A 19,027-nucleotide genomic window follows, 5' to 3' on the forward strand; every position below is an offset into this window, starting at 1 on the left:
TTAGCAAGTTCATTGGTTTATTTCACTTGGACAAGAGGTTCGCACAGCTGCGCGCAAGGCTATAACGATAATTTATGGTTGCAGGCTACGGAAAGAGATTAAGTGCCTTCCCGACGGCGGACCGTTCGAATTCATTGCAAACAATGATTATCATTGTTGCAATGATTCGAATCCACGCCGATGTTCCTCAATAATCGTTTCGAATATCGTCAGAAGATGGTGGCGAACACCGTACCGAAGATGGCTTGGTGCTCTTGTTTTAAAGCCGTAGCGATGAGTGATTTGATCGAGAGGTTTATTTATGTGTTTTGTTGTTTGTTTTTGCTGGGAATCATTCGCGTGTAAATATCGTGTGTAAAAAGAGGATGGACAACCGAGTAAGAGAAAGAAGCGTTGTTGTTAATAATGGTCGAGAATGTACATAGAACGTGTAAAGTTTTCAACAAAACAGGGGAAGGGAGAGTCTTCGTATTATCGTGTCCAAATAGTCAACGAACCTGTCCCTGGTTCGTTCGAAACGAGTTTGCTCATTACACGATGCAGTCCACGCGGTTTTTCTTTGTTAAGTTTTTCCTTTTACATTCTAGTTCGCTCAACCGTGCTGTTCTAACTTAAAAAACAGAAGTAATAAGAAGGAACCGTTAGATCCAAACGGTTGAGAGTCCACGTTGACTAACACACGTCCTAATCAATAGAATTAACATTTAAGTTTCTATCACTGGGACCAAAGGTGACGTCTTTTATTTTATGTACCCGTACAACGAATCTAGATACAGCGTAGGGTGTGTGTGTAGAACTCGGATTAGCGTTCTTTTCTCTTTTTTTTCTCCTTTCGAAGAAATAATCTGGTCAGTCGTAGGATGATAATCTGTATTATGGTAATCTGGTTGAGTGTTTCAGTGTGTATGGCAACGGTTCTAATTTATGTTCGCTTGGTACAACGAAAGAATTATAGTATTTAACGACTTAACATTTTCTGTTTTTACATCGTTTATACAGAACCGTCGAAGGCAATTGTTCCGAATGTTTTACAGTTATTGTATAATACAATTCGAACAAGTTGAATGGTAAAAATATAATTGTTGTGTTGATGTTTCGTTGGAGGTGACGCGTTGTTTTAAAGAAGGGATGATTATCGTTAGTCAAGAAACCAGAGGAACGTTTGTTTGTTTTACGAATTCGAATTGTGGAAATGCTTTGTGGCGAGTGGCAATCACCGTATTATAAACGTTCGTCGTACTGTAAATAGCATATACTGTCAATATTGTATTTAATACTTTACTTACGTCAAAAAATATATAATAATACGCCGACAATCCTATTTATATACGTTATCACTTACAGTTCCATTAAAGTTGTACCAGAAAAAGTTTGAAAACATCGGTTCTTCATTCTGTTATCTTATTAACAAGTAGGGAAAGCTAAAACCAAAACCGTATCCCGAAATTGCCAAAATTAAGGAAAGCTATTTCAAATTTATTGCTCGGTAATCCAAGTGTTAAAGAAAGGAATGGAAACAGAGTCTCACATTTTTGTAAATATTTTAATCGTAGAAAAAAAATACGCTGATACAATGGCATCCCTAACATTAAATATTATTTATTGTCGGCATTTTGTACAGTAGCACCCACCTCCTATAAGGACGCAAATCCGGTAATTTGTTCGTCATGTATATGTCAAATATACAACATCGAGAATTAACATCTTACAAACTAGTTCATAGGCACCGTGAAACAATCTGGCTTACGAGCTAAGTATCTGTATAAATAGATTGCTACCGCAATGAAAGATCTAAACATGTATTGCCACCGATGGATCACAGATTCGGGGCAGCCCCCATCGTGAAAAAATATTCTCGATACGACAGTTGAACAGCACCAGGTACAGGTACGTTATCCACCTTATAATTGCACTAACGGTAATTGAAAAAGAGATCTCGTATTGTCATGTTTATAAAAGGCCTGTTCCTCGCAAGAAGTCACCTTGCATACTCATAGTCATAACAACTATCCATCCTACTCCTATTATTTTAAATTTATAACATAGAAGTTTAGTGGATAGTTATATCGTGAACGTATTTCAAGCATTTTCTTTTCGAAAAGCAGGGTATAGTATTCTGGACATTGATTAATTCTCAGGTATTGGAGTATTGCAATTCCCGTGCCACAATTTTGTTTCTGAATCGCATCTGGAATAGTTTCCAAACACATCTGCGTAGCCACGGTCTCTCCACCATGTACACAGCTGCCTGTTCCAACCACAATCTATGGTGTGGATCAAGTCGGGCCTTTCCATTCCTAAAAGCGTATAGAAATCTTGGTCTCCTAAGTGTCCCTATAAAACAAATTCCCAAATCAGTAATCTATAACAACAAATACAATAATAAAATTAAAATTAAAGTAATATTGAGTACCTTGAAATGATACTTCTCAGTCATTGCGTCAACAGTATCCTTCTTAACAATCTCATTGTACATAGAAGAGTTCCGTAATCTATCCAAGTTAAAAAGTACTACCCCGCTGTTATAACCAGGGTATCCACCCGATCGAGCAGGCTCCCCGAACAAAGTATTGGGGTGTTTGTTACGATATAGGTACAAAACGTGTCTGTAAACTGGAGTGAGCTCCGGAGCTAGTCCGAACAGAGCCTGGTCCCCAAAAGTATTAAATTCCTCAAAAAGTTCCTTGATGTCTTTACGAAATTTCGTATCGGCATCGAACATTGCTGCAACGCTTTGCTCCATTGGAGCTATCCGATGCAAGCCCAGGGACAGGAAGAATAACGCATCCGAGTAATATGTTCCTGGCTTACTGCTGAAATGCGGAGACATCACCGATACAATGTCTTCTAACTGTGATGCCAGTTCATGGACATCGTAATATTGCACCTGGAACGAAGAACCTTGTTAACGCAAGTCTTACAATGAATTTCATAGAATATGTTATTCTCACCTTCATAAATTTTCCTGTTGACAATAAAACTCCATCCAAAACGTTCTCTGCAACGTCTCTGCTGTCGTCATCGGTTATTACATGGAACACAATGTCAACGGAGGACAGCCTGAGCAAAGACTCTGCAAAGATCTCGAACTTCCTCTTCATTGGCGAGTTGCTGGCAACTTTAGTGAATATGCACCAGACGTTGTAGTAAACCTTTTCAACCCTTTCAACCTCGACGAGGGCTTCGGGAATTTCCTCCTCCCCGAAACTGCTCGACCTTGCAGTCGAAGTAGTTTCATGGTCTGGGGCAGTGTGCGACGACCACTGTTTACCATTTGATGTTTGATAACAATAGAACAGCACCAGGATGACGGCCAGAACTGTCAGGTTGATCAGCACCTTGCGTAGCAAGAGCATTTAATTATCCACTCATGATCAAGGTTCCTCTGTGCTGCGTATCTCTCATTCGGAGCACACGAGCGTCGTTGAACGATGTTAGAAACTAGTCCGAACCAGCACTCGACATCGTACTTTTTTCATTACAAGCTTCGTGTACGAGGTTGAATCAAAATTTTGACACCTGTCAACCATAAAAATTCGAGGTCGTAGCCCGCCGATCTCGAGAAAAACGAAGGTTGTTGCAGGTTATGTGTACACGGAAAAATCACGTCACAAACAGTTGCCGAAATTAGGATCTCTGGATCGAAAACAAAAACAATGTGATCAAGATGCAACTGGTTTCACAGGATCGACTATCTTTGTGGAAAACATTGACCTCTGTATTATGCGATGGTTGAATTTGTTTATAGTTCGTCAGACAGCAAAATGCATTAGTTAGTATACAATTATATATGTCATTTATTATTTTATTATATAATTGCAATATTACATTGTTGACAAACATGCGTTTTTTAAAAATCAGAAAACAAGTTTTAAAACGCCCGCCATTTTCAAACAGTTTGCAATATGGCCGTCAGTTGTACTAGCGCGCAAGTTAAACAGTGAAAGGGTTATACGACTATATTATTAGTTAATGTTTGAAAATTAAGCATGTACATTATAGTATAATATTGCTGATGAATGCAGTATAATATTCTATTGATATTGTATAATTAAAAATGCATACATCTGATAAACTAAGTGTAAAATTGTAAAAGTGGCGAGAGCAGTTTAAAATACCCGCCATTTGGAAATTGAAACTTTAGTTTATAATATGACCGCCAGTAGTACTGGCGCGTAATTCAAATAGTCAAAATGTTGTTCGACTGTGTTGGTAATTGATCTTTGAGAATTGGGCGCGAAAATTACAGATTACATTATTAAGTATAAATTTGAATTTCCTTAACAACATGTATTTCTCATTGATGACTTCAATTTTTCATTCAAGATTTGTTTTGGCAGTGAAAATGTAAGTAAAATCTTTAAATTTGACTAAAATAATTTAAATTTTGATTTTTCAGGTAAAGATTAAAGTAATATTGTTATGTTTGTAGATACAAAGTGAAAACTTGTTCAAGGATTTTGAAGAATTGCTGTGGAATCAGATCTGTTTCCAGCCTTGTTGTTCCCAAATTGAAATCTGGATCAGCCACGTACCTGTCCTCTGCAGAAGACATACAGTATTGATCACTCTGGAAGGGATAGGCACGTTGGAGGTAGCCGGTGAGCACGTGGCCACCCATTAAATTCTGGTGGGAGGCCGATTTTTCCTCCCCATAAATGGGGGAGTAGAAAAAGGAAAATTCTGACCATACAACAGCAGCTAATTTGGCTTTGCAATAAACATTCAATGCTTTGCAGGCGGATTGTCAATAAAAATTCATGTTAGGGATGTTCTACATTGTAAAGTGTTGGGAGTATTGATCCAGTTTGGGACAAATTTAGATTTCAAGAGCTTTTGCCACTATGAATAGTTATCTAATCTCTAGATGCAAAAGTAATAGAATTGTCAGGAAATTTTGCAGGAGTACAAGATGGGTCACCAAGAAAAATCAAAGGCTCCAATGGACGCCGAATACCTCCAAAATTCAGGAAGTACCATTTTTCATCATCTCTATAATTTTATTGTGCTTTCACTAACTCAAATACAATTTCCAGGACATTTTGCACGAACCAGAGAAGGGGAACGAGAGATATCAAGAAAAATTGAAGCCTCCAATGGATGCCAATACCTTCAGAATCATGCAAGTACCATTTTTCCATCATCTCTATAATTTTATTGTTTTTCCACCAACTAAAATACAATTGCCAGAACATTCTGCAGAACGAGAGAAGGGAAACAAGAGGTATAGTGAGAGGACTTTTGGAGCACAGGGTATGAGAATATTCTGCTTCGCTGGCCATACCGGTTGATGGGTCCGCGGGGGAAGACATTATCGAAGGAGGCGAAGGTTGAGCTGCCGAGTAAGAGGGTAGGGAGTAGGTGTAGACGTGGGAGGGTAAGAGGGGGGCAATCAGTGGGGTTGATAATACGAGCAAGCCGATAGGAACCGACCCAGGAGGAGCGTAATGGTGTTGGTATATAAGGCACGAGCAGCGAACGTCTGCTCCTGACAGCCCATTACCACTGTACAAACGCGGGCACAGAGCTCCGGCAGCCGGGAGGATGGCGAAGGCTCTCCTCCCTCCGCCCCCGCAGGCTCGTTCCATCCCTTTCTGCGTCTGTTTCCCTCCTCCGGGATCCGGCCGGTCCTCATCCACTCGTACAACTTGCTCTTCCTGCGGGAAGATGGTGGAAACCACCCTTGGCTACACAACCCTCCGATCCCGGGAACATGGAGACTCTGTTTTCATCGTTGGAACCGGGGTTCTTGAAACCATACCGAAAATAGCTGTTCGAAACTGTACAAAACAACTTTATAAGGCTCTAGCTGACGCTAAATCTAATATAAGCGTGGTAAAAAGTAACCATTTCACCATATGATTCACTCATACTTCTAGTTTTATCAATGCAGAAAATCGGTATCGCAAATATAATATAATGGCTCCGATCGAAACAGTTATGAGTGGTCTGTGGTTTTTTATGCAAAATAAAAACTGCCCGCTATAATAGCCCGGCAAACTAGATGTATTAAAGTTCGTTTCTTTAAAAGAAAAAAAAAGATTTTATTTGCTAAAAAAAAAAAAAATTGAAATATTTGGAATTATTTCAGTTAATAGAGTATTAGAGTTGGTAAAATGAACGGTGTTTGAATGTTCACTTTAGAATACAATTTTTCACGGGACTTTATTCGCTGTTTAATCAAGCTTTCCAATTTTTTTCACCGGGAGATTAATGTATAGCATCGTGCGAATGTATTCACGCGCAGCGTGCAGAAAACGGCATCGCGGCATATCGATTTAAATTGAAGTTGCAATAATGGTCGGACCTCGATAAAATAGAATTTTGCATCGCTGCGAAAATATTAGAATTTTCGGTGGATAAAAAAATATGTATATTTTGTGATATTATATTTTAAGAGACAACAGTCAGAACATTATACATACTATGTATAATGTTGTATTATAAATTCCCAGCGTATATATAAACGTTATAAACAATTAATTCCAAAGCGATTCACGTACAATATAATGCGTTGTATAAATCGAGTGTATCTAATTTGATATTTTCCCATATTTTTTGTAGAAACTGCTAAAAATGTTCATTCCGAGCATTGCTTTAAATCGGGTGTGTAAACTATACAAAAGCATATTATGGACATAAGAGAATGCTGAAATCTCTTCAAACACGATTCAACAATATTTGATATACTGACGATTCCAAAATTGGTATATTTGATTTTTAGGGAAATCGCGGCAAGTGATTCGAGACTTTTGGTATATCGAGAGATATTTTTAGTTACGACAACGTATTATTTCCAATCTAACACTTTTGTTGAAAATGCGACTTTTCTTAGGATTGATTTAGGGGGTTGAAGGGTGTGGGTGACACGTCGAACTAGACAGGGTGCAGCAGAGCCTGGAAGAAGAGCTGCATTCGCGCATAAGAAATGGAACCCGTCCGGAATCAATTCTCCGTGTATCCTTGGGGAAGAGGGTGGCGAATGGTTTTTCGAGGGTGGCAGGCGTGGCCCCGACGTGGCAGGCCACGCCCGCGCGCGAATCCACCCCCGCAGGGTCCGCCGAGGGTCGAAGGGCTAATAATTCACGTCACGAGCACACCCCACCATAAAGAGTCAGCTACAGCCGTGCCGCGGCTCGTATATTCCGTATCAAGCCTGCCGTATGAACGTTATCCAGCACCAGTTACTGTTAATTACCGATCGTCTTCCGTAATTAATTATCTACCCTACCTCCGACCCGTGGATCTATCCTTCGATCCTAGCTGAACGTCAGCTGAGATTATCGATCCATGGACTGACGGACGTCCGCACGTCTTCTTGGAAGTTTAATGATGAATATTTGAGGCGATATTGATGGGGGATGCTGCGGGATAATGGGGGCGACGAGGTGTAGCGGGGGTGGTATAGTTTAATTGGCTTTGGTTGATTTCGTTTGTTTTGAGGAGAATTTTGTGGTGCAGTATATTTTGTGGTTTTTGTTGTTGTGACCCTTGATATTCAGTTTAGAACAGAGTTACCTTGGTGGGTGGTTTTATATTAAATTAGCCAGAATTTGTATCTTCTTTATTGTTTATTTTTAGGGAGAACTTTACGGTGTTGTTCCGTTACATCTGTGCATAAATAATTGTGCTTTTGTTACTGTGAATTTTGCTGTTTGGAATAGATTTATTTGGAGGTGGTTTTGCATTAAATTGGAGAGGCCCTGTATCTTTTTAATATTTATTTTGGAATAAACTGTATGGTGCAAGTTTTCTCAATTAAATGTAACCATATTAAATAAGTGAAAATTATTTTAATTCAGTTGTGTGAATTATTTTTAACAAAAGTATAGTTATTGTAGGACGAGTATATTGTTACTATAAAATGTTCCAGCACTGAAAACGTTGAAATATTCTCGTTTACGTCGATCGATATCATCTTCTGTCATTTATTATCTACTCCCAAAGCAATATCCCCTAAAGCGAGATAATTAACTGGCTTGACAATTATGTAACGTATTGACTCGTTTACATTTCGACGCTTAATCGTTATTTACCGTTCTCGTGCCGTCGCCAGGGGAATAATTGGTTTTCGTGCAAATGCAAATTGTGTTATAAAACGTAACGGGGCGAATTTTGCAAACGAAATAATGATTTAAGCACTATGTATACACTAATTAATAGTTATTCCATTCGTCTCTATACGTACAGAATTTATCAAACATATAATAGAATCTAGAAAGAAGTAAATTTGCAAACAAAATATTATGCAATCATAAAATATAGCAAAACAAAATTATTTATTTAATCTATACAGTAATGACTAGACTGCGGATTTTATGCATATATAAGAAAAATGAGTGTACACTGAGAAACATGAGTAAACAACGTTATATTCTTTTGATTTTACACACGTTCTACAAGATCGTGTATTAAACAATCAAATATAATCCAAGCTATGTCATGTTTGGAATCATATCAATCGGGAAAAATATCACGAACATGTTGCTGAAGGATTCATCAAACAATCATTGACTGGAGAATTCAGATACCAGTTCGGATACTCGGGGTTCTACAATATCGTGGATTAAACAGTGAAATAATATACAAACTGTATCATGTTTGGGCTCATGTCAATCAGAAGAGCGTCACGGATATGTCGGTAACAGTTTCGTAAAGAAATAATGAAAAGCAAAGGATGTTTATCAATAAATTAGTACTCGCATAGAGATCAGCATACCTATAGTTGCTCTTATCAGGTACCCAGTTAAAAAATTCGTTTTCTGGCACGATGATGTAGACAGGGTCCAGCTGAAATGTCCAGACAGATTGCATTGTGCTACCTGCACAGGCCAGTTGTCGAATGTAGCTTATTTAATTTCGCGGCGGTCTCTGATCCTTCCAATCGAGCAGAGCCGAAGAACCGCACGTCCCATTGTGTTCCGCGGCCGTCGCGACGGTGGTCCTCGTCCTCGGGCCGAGGCAAACAGGCTTTGGGCCACCAAGCCTATTTGCTACACGTGTCGTTGCACGTTGAATCTCGACGATCCTCCCCGGCCCAACACGCGGAGAAGGGCGAAGGGCGAACGAGAGAGACCGGCCCATGTGACAAAAGAGCGGCACGCGACGCCACGTGACTGCCGGTCGGACGACTTCGGGGCACCCGGTAAGTGCCAGAAACCATGGGGGTCGCAGAAGTCTCCTCTTCGAGCTTGGCCCGTGCCATCCTCCTCTTCTAATCTTCCTCGCAATTTCACCACCCCCGAAATGGAGCTCCAGAAGAGTGGCCACAACTTTCACAATTGTTAACCCTTGTGTAGTCAACCAAAATGTATTGATTGTTTAAAACCTTTCTGTATTTAACATGTTTGAGAGTGGATTTAACATGAAAGAGTGGACATTCAGTGAAATTTTGTAATATTTTTTAGAGGAACATTAACAAACTGTTGGGGGTCGCAGAAGTCTCCTCTTCGAGCTCGGCTTGTGCCATCCTCCTCTTCTAATCTTCCTCGCAATTTCACCACCCTTGAAAACAGTAGCGCGTTATAACTAGTTTGGGCCTTGGGCAAAGTAGAATGTCGGGGCCCCTAATCCCAACTAAATAACTTTATGAGGAAAACGTAGAATTTGGATCTTGGATCTTGGTTTGTGTTCGGGGCCCTCTTTTGCTTGGGGCCCCGGGCATTTGCCAAAGTTACCCGTAGGGTGACGCGCAACTGCTTGAAAAGGAGCTCCAGAAGAGTAGTCACAACGTTGACAATTGTTAATACTTTTTCATGAAAAAATTATGACATTTACTTGAAACTGCAGTTCAGCATATAGAGAAGATCTCATTGAAACATCACTGATACGGACATTTGAATTTTCCAGCAGCGAATAAATCTGGTTACACGAAAGGTGCCGCGAGGAGTCGATCGCAGTCTCAGCCAGCCAGAGCAGAGTCCATTGCTTTAGCACCCCGGATAATTCTGTCTTTTTTTGCGATGGAGCTGTCGAGCGGAAACGTCGATTCCCCGGCGAGAATTATCGGCGTTCACCTTTCGGCGATGGAGAACCCGTTGATTGGCACGAAAGGTATCCGTACGTTGCCCGATAGGGTGTCGGGGAACGAACCAAAAAAAAAAAAATGAAGAACGTAGGAGAGTGTCGGGGAAGACAGCAGTGAAAGACAGGAAGAACCTTTCGAAAGAATTGTGGGAAGGGAACTGGCTGGACGTATCGTGCCATCCTTTATTTCGACAAATAAATTATATTTTATTAGATACATTACTTAAAGATCTAGATCTACGATTCAGGAGGCTCCAGGGTCTCGCAGATCGTCCCAGGCCGATGTGGATTGTTCGAGGGCGAAGTAGAGAAAAAAAATATCATGGTAGCAATTGTCGCGTAAAATTAGCCGTGCAAACGCGCGGTGCACGCTGCTTAACGCTGTCGATATAAACATACACGTTCGGAATTAATGATACACCGTTTAGTTACGCGTCAGTTGATTTTCCCAGGGCGCCGCTTTTGTCCGTAATAGGCAGGCTAGGGGGATGGTTTGCCCTGACAGGGCCCGGCGCACTCCTCAATATGTCACTGTGGCTAATTTTAGGGGCAAACCGGCGGCCACCGTCAGCAAAGTCGATCCTTTCATCGGGTTCAAGTTCCTGCGACCGTTTCTGACTCGTCTGATCTCGTCGATCTGATACGAACCGGCACGCAGATCTGCCTACAGAACTCTGTGACTCTCCAGAAACCCCGGACCTGTAATCTCTCGATCGTTTCTGCGAAGGTGGATCACTATACCCGACCCCTTTCCAGCAATCACGATCCTTCGGAACGTAAAAATTCTTTGATGATTGTAGTATTGTTTAGGTACATGTCAATTGTTCAATCAAAGTTCTACATTTTTCAGTGATTTTTTAATGAACATATTCGTGACATTTTTCTGATTAAAATGAGACACATACTTGAAGGTATATTTGCTCGTTCAATTTAGTAGAACACTCGCGTCCCTTTACGTCGTTCGGATAATCGAGGTTCTACTATATCGCGGTTTAAACGAGTAAATAGCACCGAAACTGCACGGTGCTTGGTGTCGTTTCAATCAGAAAAATGTCACGAACATTCTAGTAAAAGTTCCATAAAGATGTAATTAAAAGCGACAAAGTTTTATTTATGTTAAGGTGGAGTGGGGTAAGTCCGTCCTCGCACGGACTGTTTGGCATTGGTTTATTCTTGGACTACATCTATGCAGAATAGTTCATACTAACTTATACTACATTAATAAATACAAGCTAGAGAAGTTTCGTTCATATCTAATAAAAATTAACCAATTAACGGACTTGCCCCGTAGACGGACTTACCCCACTCCACCTTATATCTTATACGTTAGAATGAATGCAGAAAATTTATGTTTCGCACAAAAATCGACAATCCACTTGTCTCAATGGTGATTATGAAATTGTAAAAGGAAAAACCGTGGACGTATCAAAAAATCTTGGAGGATCATCCACGAAAGGAGGACGCAGACCAGATGCGACTCGAGTATCGGTTTTGCGAGTATCAGTTCGCAAACGTTCCGGAGCGTGCCGTTTCGAGTGTCGCCGTGACAAATTTCAAGAGGTTATTGTGTCCCCGCAAAACGATTATTTATCTCAATTTGTCACATCCCTCGAGGGGCGACAAGGTGGGAGAATGTTGGCTGACCGATTTCGTGCTACAATATCTGCGATTTTCCCGCCCTGTTTGCCAACAGACCAATGCCAATGCAAATACTCTAAGCAGATCGTCGGCAGAGATTATTTATTTAACACTAAATATCTACCACGGCCAAACGACCATTTTATCATTCTATTAGTTATTGACGTTACAGAAATGCGTACGGTGGAAATAATGCAATTAATCTTGTTCTTCAAACATCTGTTATTTAAAATCTTTTTAATGAAAGTTATTCATTGTTTAAACTCTTTCGTACGTATCAAACGTTTTCACGCATCAGCCTTTATTGCGAATGATAAATAACGAATAAAAATCCTCGCGAGCGAACAAACAATGAGCCCGTATAATAAACAACCGACTAACTATGCCATCATTATTCTTCTCCAAATAAAACCTTACTCGAACAATGGTCGAACGCTGACCACATTTAAAAAAGAGGTTCGGGAACAATCGTTTGCGATTCCTCTGGTTTGCTTTTCCCAAACCGCAGGCCAAACAGATTCGCGGGTTTGCGGAAGGTGAAAACGGTGGCTGGCCGGCATATTTGCTCCAATAAATAATTTAGCAAACAAATTGATCCCTGGGGACTATAAACAGATACTTAGAGGCACGCGACTCTGCCCTCGAAACAGACCTGGGAGGTATTGACCGTTTCGACAGTAGAATGGAGGAACGGTGGTTTGGACAATAGATGATCGGTTGCTGGCGAAACCCCTACTGTGAGAACCGAAGTGGGGCCCGCGGCGTGAAATCTCTATTATCGAGGGGTTGGAATGGTACCCCGTTGTTCCATGGTGCTTGTCTGTGTGTGTTCGAACGAACTGGTGCTGACAGGGAACCCCCTCCCCCTAGGAAATAATGTAATCACGAATTAAATGTTTGCTCGGATATCCGCTATCCCCTGGTATGCGCGGAACCGGTGGCGATGTGAAGAGGAACAGGATAAACCGAGTTATGCGATTTCGAGAACACGGGGATTCCCCGATTTATGGGAAAACTTCGGCTCCAGGACGCCACTTATATCGTGTACAGATTCTACTCCTTGATCTCTTGCTAGCATCAGAAATAGAAAAGAGTGACAAGCAAGATAATACTAATTTTTTTATGAAACTTTCATCTGCACATTCGTAACATTTTTCCGATTAAAACGAGTACCCACACGACACAATTTGGATTACATTTACTCGTATAATTTACGGTGTAGTAGAACCTCCATTGTCCGAACTAATAAATGAATCGTAAATTACAGTGGCAAATGTGCTCCGAAGTGGGTCGTCTTTGTACTCGTTTTAATCAGAAGAACGTCACGAATATGTTGCTGATAGTTTCGTTAAGATCAAGACAGTTTCGTCACTGGACGATCTATGTATCTCACCGATATATCGAATTAAATGTAAATTCGGCTTTCGAATTCGTGTGAAATGTAAGTGAAATAAGATCGATTTATTTTCTATGAAACGTTATGTGCAATAAGAAGACTTTAGACAACCGTGCCTCCTATAAATGCATAAACTCGGCAGTCCAGCGGTGGTCATTAGAGTCCCCTTAAGCAGCGATAGGTCGCGGAACCGGGGATCTGAAATGAAATATGCGGAGCAATGCAATTGACGTTCACCGCCGCAAACTGTGTGCAACGACGCGACACTGAATTGCGGCCAATCGACGGTCTGACGTTGAAAAGAGTCCATGGGGATGGAGAGAGAAAGTGCTCCGGACAAAGAGACCGGGGTCAAAGGGGATGAACTCCTAGGGGGAGAGACGGAACACCGAAGACGTGTGAAGCTGACTAGAAACAAAAGTGGAGCGGGGCTAACTTTTGTCTTGGAACTTCTATCTTTTACGCGTTAAGCAATGAAAAATGCTGGGGGTTAAACTCACCCCTCGAAAGCTGGTATTGCGTTTCATTTTATTTCCTCTATCTTTAAGAGATTTCGCCTCGGACCAATTTTCAAAATTGTCTGAAAGTAAGATGTTCAAAATTGGCGCGTCCCGGAATATTTTTTAAACTAGTATAAATGTTTACAATGCCACAAAAATAATCGTATTCGGCAGAGTCTGCAGAATCATTCTACAGAAAAAAAATTATCCACATATCTATCACTTAGACAGCGGATTGTATGCACTCATGATAAAAATGAGTCGGTGAAACTTAAATGAAAGAATTAGAAAAATATTGAAATATGGAGACATTTTCAAGCAATTAAAATTATTTACATAAGAAATAAATTTTTATCTAGCTCCATTTCCCTGCAAATTATGCATTGACATTTTATTTTGCTGTTTTGCAAAAAATGAAATTTTTCAAAAACTGAGAGCGTTTGAACAGAAAGACTCAAATTCGGCGCATCGCAATCGAACTCGGCTAGAGCAGAAAGAGAATTGAAATTCGTTAGGCAGCGTTATCATCCCCATTTTAGAGGGTGCAACTGATTCTTGAATTTTTAATTGGTAAGCCGGGACCGGGAACGCATTCTCGTTGTGCAAACAGGTAAATCCCGATCGGTTTCGGCCCGGGTAAATGGTGCATGCTCGAAGGAAGCATGACAGCCTGAGAAAGAGTTGTACCAGAGCGTGGATGCTGAAGAGGAAGAGCGGCCAGGCGCCGGGGATCCCCTTTATCAGCGATCGGGCTTCCCAAAGAGAGAGAGATATGAATGGGCCAATATTCAAATGAGACGTGTTTAGCGGGCGCACAATGAGAAACGCGGCGGCGTCGGTGGCGACGCAATTATGCAAGGTGTTAATACGATCACAATGGTGGCGCGGGGTCTGTGTCCCGGCGAAAGTTTTGTCGGACTCGCCGCCCCGTGGAAAACGAGTTTCTAGTCGCGGACAGGAATCCTCGGACAGGATTACTATTGTCGGCCGATACCTACATATATCCTACGCCGCGCGCATAATTCAGATTAGCCCCCCTCGCGAACCTACGAGAACACGCCCTCGTGTACGAACACGGCCTCGGTTTCACGAGCAATTTGCATATTTCGATGGTATCCGACCTGGACCAGATTGGACGAGATCCGATCGGTGATCGAGACCTTTTTAAGTGAGCTTGTTAGTTTTTCGAAGCACAGGGTGGAAGTGGAAAGTTGAATACCAAGGGTTGGGGCCATTTTAGAAGTCAAATCCAGGATTTTTCAGAAGGCACTTTCAATTAGTAGACATTTATAGGTGCCAAGAGCTCTTCCCTCTGTGAAAAATTTTGAAGGAAAAATCAGATGCAACAGTGATAGATGTATGGATAATTCTTACGTGGAATTATTCTGTAGACTTTTCCAAATATAACGATACAGTATACAGGGTGTCTTAGCTGAAGGAGGTCACCTAAATATGTCCTTTATTTTTAATGGCACAAAAAAATATTTATGGTATAATTTAAATGCTATCGAGGGAGGAATATCATAGAAGAACAATTTTTATCTGTCCGGTTATTTTTTAATAGCTATTTCAAGGTCATCGTTATTTTTTATCGGGAATTTTTTTTTATTCTATCTTGTAAATGACTTAAACATATTCAAATGTATTTTTTCAGACGCTATAAGATGGAATGAAAAGAAATAAATTTTCCCGATAAAAAAATAACGATGACCTTTTATAACCCCTTCAAATACCCAAAGCAAAAGATCCAATAGTTTCTCTGAAAAAATTCCTAAAAAAAACTGTTTCGGTAATAGAAATAATTAGTAGTATAAATTCGAGTGGAGCCGCAGCAGCTGCAATAGTTCACTTGAGGGTTAAATATCACCGATACTGCGTTTGGAAAATTGAATTTTAGCCTGGTCTCGACAAACTGCCTGGATGCATTAGGGGATAGCCTACAGTACAAGCAAAAAAATTCAAAATTCCTCGGGAAAGAGCTGGCAGATTTTAAGAAATCTCTCCAGAAGACTGCTCCCCGTCTCCGGTTGATCCATCGCCGGCAAATTGAAACTCCTCCACCCCTGCCGGACAATTTCACCCCCCGTAGATGGTGGCTGGTAGTGCGGGGGTGGCGGGAAACGATGGAAATAAAATTTCAGTCGGGCAGTAACAATGAACCGCAGAACTTTCGGGACATAAAGCATCCGCTATTAACCGGTACGCCAATCGGGTGAAAGTTCGAGACTGGGAACCATCGCGATTGGACAGAATCTCCGCCCAGGGGTGGTATCGATCATCCCCTTCGCGCGGTGGCTGCGTTCGCTATATAAACCAGCCTCCCCAGGGACACGGACGATAGTCTGAAACCTGCACGCACCGTTGATCCTCGTTTCCCACCCCCGCGAAGTGATCTAGAGGCCAGTTAGCACTGATAGACGAGAAAGGATTAGGGGATACCGAGTCGACGATTAAGTGTACCAGGTAGACATTGACTCCTGGATTGGTTCGAACGGGATCCGGGATTAGTGAAGTGATTAATGAGCTGGTGAAGAGGACGGGGGAGGCATGGCGAGTCACTCTAATTATGATTACGAGGACAGGGGGCAGAGGATGAGGCACAGGGTGGCTGCGAACGCTAGGACTGCTGATTCTTCCGTGGCCTGCACCAGGTGAGAAGACGTTCTTGTTGGAATTTGGACTGTAAAGTGTAACAAGTGTACTAAGTGTTTAGATTGTAAACATTTTCTAGCTATTTCATATTTCCTGTCTATTCTATTTATTTTGCATTAATTCTATGCTATTCTCTATGTATTTTCTATGTAATATGTATTTTCTATTTACATATTCTGTCTATTTTTTAGTAGCTGCAACAATGACTTCAATGCTCTGGGTCAAAGTAGTAGTAGGGTTCAAAAATGAAATTTAAAAAGCAGAAAATTACACTTTCCTCTCAAGTTACTCTTATTATGAAGCTTAAAAGATCCTTTTCTTGATGATAAAATGTCTTTTGATCAGTAGATGAGTCATGAAACAGAAAGATTTAAATTATTTCGAAATATCAATATGTACATTGTTTTCAGCTTCTTAAAATTATTAGAAGAAGAAACACGTTTCTCCATTATGTTTGCAGTACACAGTACTATGTGGGCCCAACCAGCGACATCAGTGAAGAGGATTTAGCAGAGCTACCTTCATGCGTTTATGCCGGAAGATCTACTCAGCATGTTCCACACACTTCTTCGCACACCCACTCGCCTTTACATTATCACATGCCTGTCTCCACGCCTGGTAATCACAGTAGCAACTAATTGATATAAAGATTTGGAGGGAATTTCTTTTAGTGGTGTCAGGTTGCCAATTCTAAATTGTAAAATTATGTTCCTACTCGCATAAAAAATTTAATGAGATTAAATCAGCGTTCTTTTTTCCCACAGATCACAACGACACAGAAATAAATGGTGTCGAGGAGGGTTACTATCCAAATGGCAGCCCCTACAGAATTCAACGACACGCTGCTAACATAAGGGAACGAAAACGTATGCTGAGGTGAGAAATTATTCTTAACACACCATCCACTGACAATTATTCTAGTTACAATTCTACGGTAAAGTCGCGATCTAAGCCGATTCTCAGTTCTGTGTTGTGACATAGATAGTGAGGGGATACTATCTTTTTGCGATATATTATACAATTCGGCCCATATTTACTGTACATGTAAAGCACAATTTATAATTTATCATATATTTAACATATGCTATATGTATACAGTAAAGTCTTGATCTAATAAGTCTGATCCTCGGTTTGGAGCTGTGTCATAAATACTGCGCCGAACGTAGAGAAGGACGGCACACATAAACACGGACCGCGCGGCTGAGAACTTGCTGCATACCGTCAAGTAAACCACTAAATACAATTGAAATTGTATCGTGTTTAGTATCATTTTAGTCAGAGAAAAATGCCACAAACAAGTTGGAGAAAGTCCTATAAAAAATAATGAGAAATAAAGAAGTTTTGTAATTGAATTAGTAGTGGTTCACACCTCTAGTGTGCAGGTATGCCCCTCAGTGGAAGGGGTAGGCGAACTGACTTAGAACGATGATCTCCGTTTTGCGCTTAGATCGTGACTTTACCGTAATTGTACACCAAAAACAAGTCACCCCCAGTAACTAAACTTAATCATTTCTTTCCGAATCATCTTTTAAAAAACGATTTTTATAATGCAACCTTGTTTATTTCGTAATTAATCGCGTTTAGTGGCTCAGCCTGTACTATTACAATGACAGACACCTGGTGTCTAGCTGTTTTAACCAGTAGTATTACGAATGAATCATAAGTATGTTGCACCAGGGTTAGTATTAGGAATGAATCGACGGGAGCAAAAGATCCGCTAAACGAGTAAACGGATTGTCAGTTTGATTACGGTTTTTAGCAGCATCAACTCGGCTTTCGACGAACTACGAGTCCATGTACCAACGTTCCCATACGAGAAGAGACTGTCAAAGATCGACACCCTGCGTCTGGCTATAGCGTACATTGCTCTACTGCGAGAAGTGTTGGCAGCGAGGCTCGATCCGCTGACATACGTCGAGAGGTGCCTTAGAGGAGAGATCAACGGGGAACGTGCTGAATGGAACACGAGTGGTCGGTAGACAGGTGTTCGATCACCTGTAATCTTAACAATCCCGTACACCAACGTTCGGTGTCACGTATACGTGATTTCGTTGACCAATCGGGTACCAGCCGGAATCACGTACGCGTGACATCACTCGTTTCCCCTTTATTTAATAATTCTAGGCTTTGAAATTGATAAATGATATTTGAATCAGAGTGTGATTAATAGTTAGTGTAAATTTGTTGTAATTTTTTGGAATCCTTTGGATCGATTGTTTATGTTTGTTTGCAGATCTGACGGCACGATTGTCGTGGATAAATTGGGAGAACCTCGGGGTGAACCCCAACAGACGATCAGTGTTAACCACCCTCGCCCTAACCACAGACAACATGAATTGAAGAGAGATATTCTCCTTTTCTTTGTAAATAAATCCCAACGCTGGAATAGAGAGTGCCAAAGGACATTTTACTTTACATATGAATGTTGTACATTTTTTCGGTTTTAGTCGTCTACGTGCAATACGAGCGATGATATATATTGTATATTATATTTCGTATTTCTATACATACTAATTGCAATACTCGCGTGTACGAACGGATAGCCATTCTAGTTTTAGTATTTTGTTTGGAATAAAAATCAGCGCTCGCGAGCAGCCATAACTCCGTCGAGTTGTACATCATATCCCAAACTCACCCCTTTTTCTCTTATTCCTGTGAAGTACGAATCAGACATTTATTAATTCGCACATGATACTCCTTACCTTTAATTAGGTAATAATTTTAACTATCTATTATTTATTTCCTATTTATACTTTATTTACTGTCTATTACATTGTTTAATTACAATTACTATTGAGTCATCGATTAAAACCTA

The 19,027-nt window shown here is 40.7% G+C and overlaps 3 protein-coding genes across 16 annotated transcripts in view; 2 read left to right on the plus strand and 1 right to left on the minus strand.

Moving 5' to 3' along the window:
* LOC143218036 (uncharacterized) overlaps positions 1–2,889 on the plus strand; it is a 92,806-nt gene extending 89,917 nt beyond the window's left edge. For all 12 annotated transcript variants that reach the window (XM_076442924.1, XM_076442929.1, XM_076442930.1 and 9 more), the window contains one exon: positions 85–2,889. In XM_076442924.1, the coding sequence (XP_076299039.1) occupies positions 85–102 (18 nt within the window). In that variant the 3' untranslated portion in view covers positions 103–2,889. The remainder of the gene's footprint in view (positions 1–84) is intronic.
* Xxylt (Xyloside xylosyltransferase) lies at positions 2,128–3,679 on the minus strand. Its single transcript, XM_076442960.1, has 3 exons — positions 2,952–3,679; positions 2,414–2,887; positions 2,128–2,334 (listed from the first exon to the last, which is right to left on the minus strand). The coding sequence occupies exons 1-3, from the start codon at positions 3,354–3,356 to the stop codon at positions 2,128–2,130; spliced, it is 1,086 nt and encodes a 361-aa protein (XP_076299075.1). The 5' UTR covers positions 3,357–3,679.
* Positions 3,680–15,873: 12,194 nt separating this feature from the next.
* LOC143217806 (uncharacterized) lies at positions 15,874–19,016 on the plus strand. 3 transcript variants are annotated; one of them, XM_076442437.1, is made up of 5 exons: positions 15,874–16,211; positions 16,673–16,830; positions 16,977–17,088; positions 17,954–18,183; positions 18,446–19,016. In XM_076442437.1, the coding sequence occupies exons 1-5, from the start codon at positions 16,108–16,110 to the stop codon at positions 18,550–18,552; spliced, it is 711 nt and encodes a 236-aa protein (XP_076298552.1). In that variant the 5' UTR covers positions 15,874–16,107; the 3' UTR covers positions 18,553–19,016. The 3 variants fall into 3 exon arrangements, with proteins under 3 accessions (XP_076298552.1, XP_076298554.1, XP_076298553.1); XM_076442439.1 differs by having other exon boundaries at positions 15,875–16,211; positions 17,975–18,183; positions 18,446–19,015; XM_076442438.1 differs by having other exon boundaries at positions 15,880–16,211; positions 17,972–18,183; positions 18,446–19,004.
* The last annotated feature ends 11 nt before the right edge of the window (positions 19,017–19,027 follow it).

Source organism: Lasioglossum baleicum, chromosome 18, assembly GCF_051020765.1.
Source record: "Lasioglossum baleicum chromosome 18, iyLasBale1, whole genome shotgun sequence".
Classification (NCBI taxonomy): Eukaryota; Metazoa; Arthropoda; class Insecta; order Hymenoptera; family Halictidae; genus Lasioglossum; species Lasioglossum baleicum.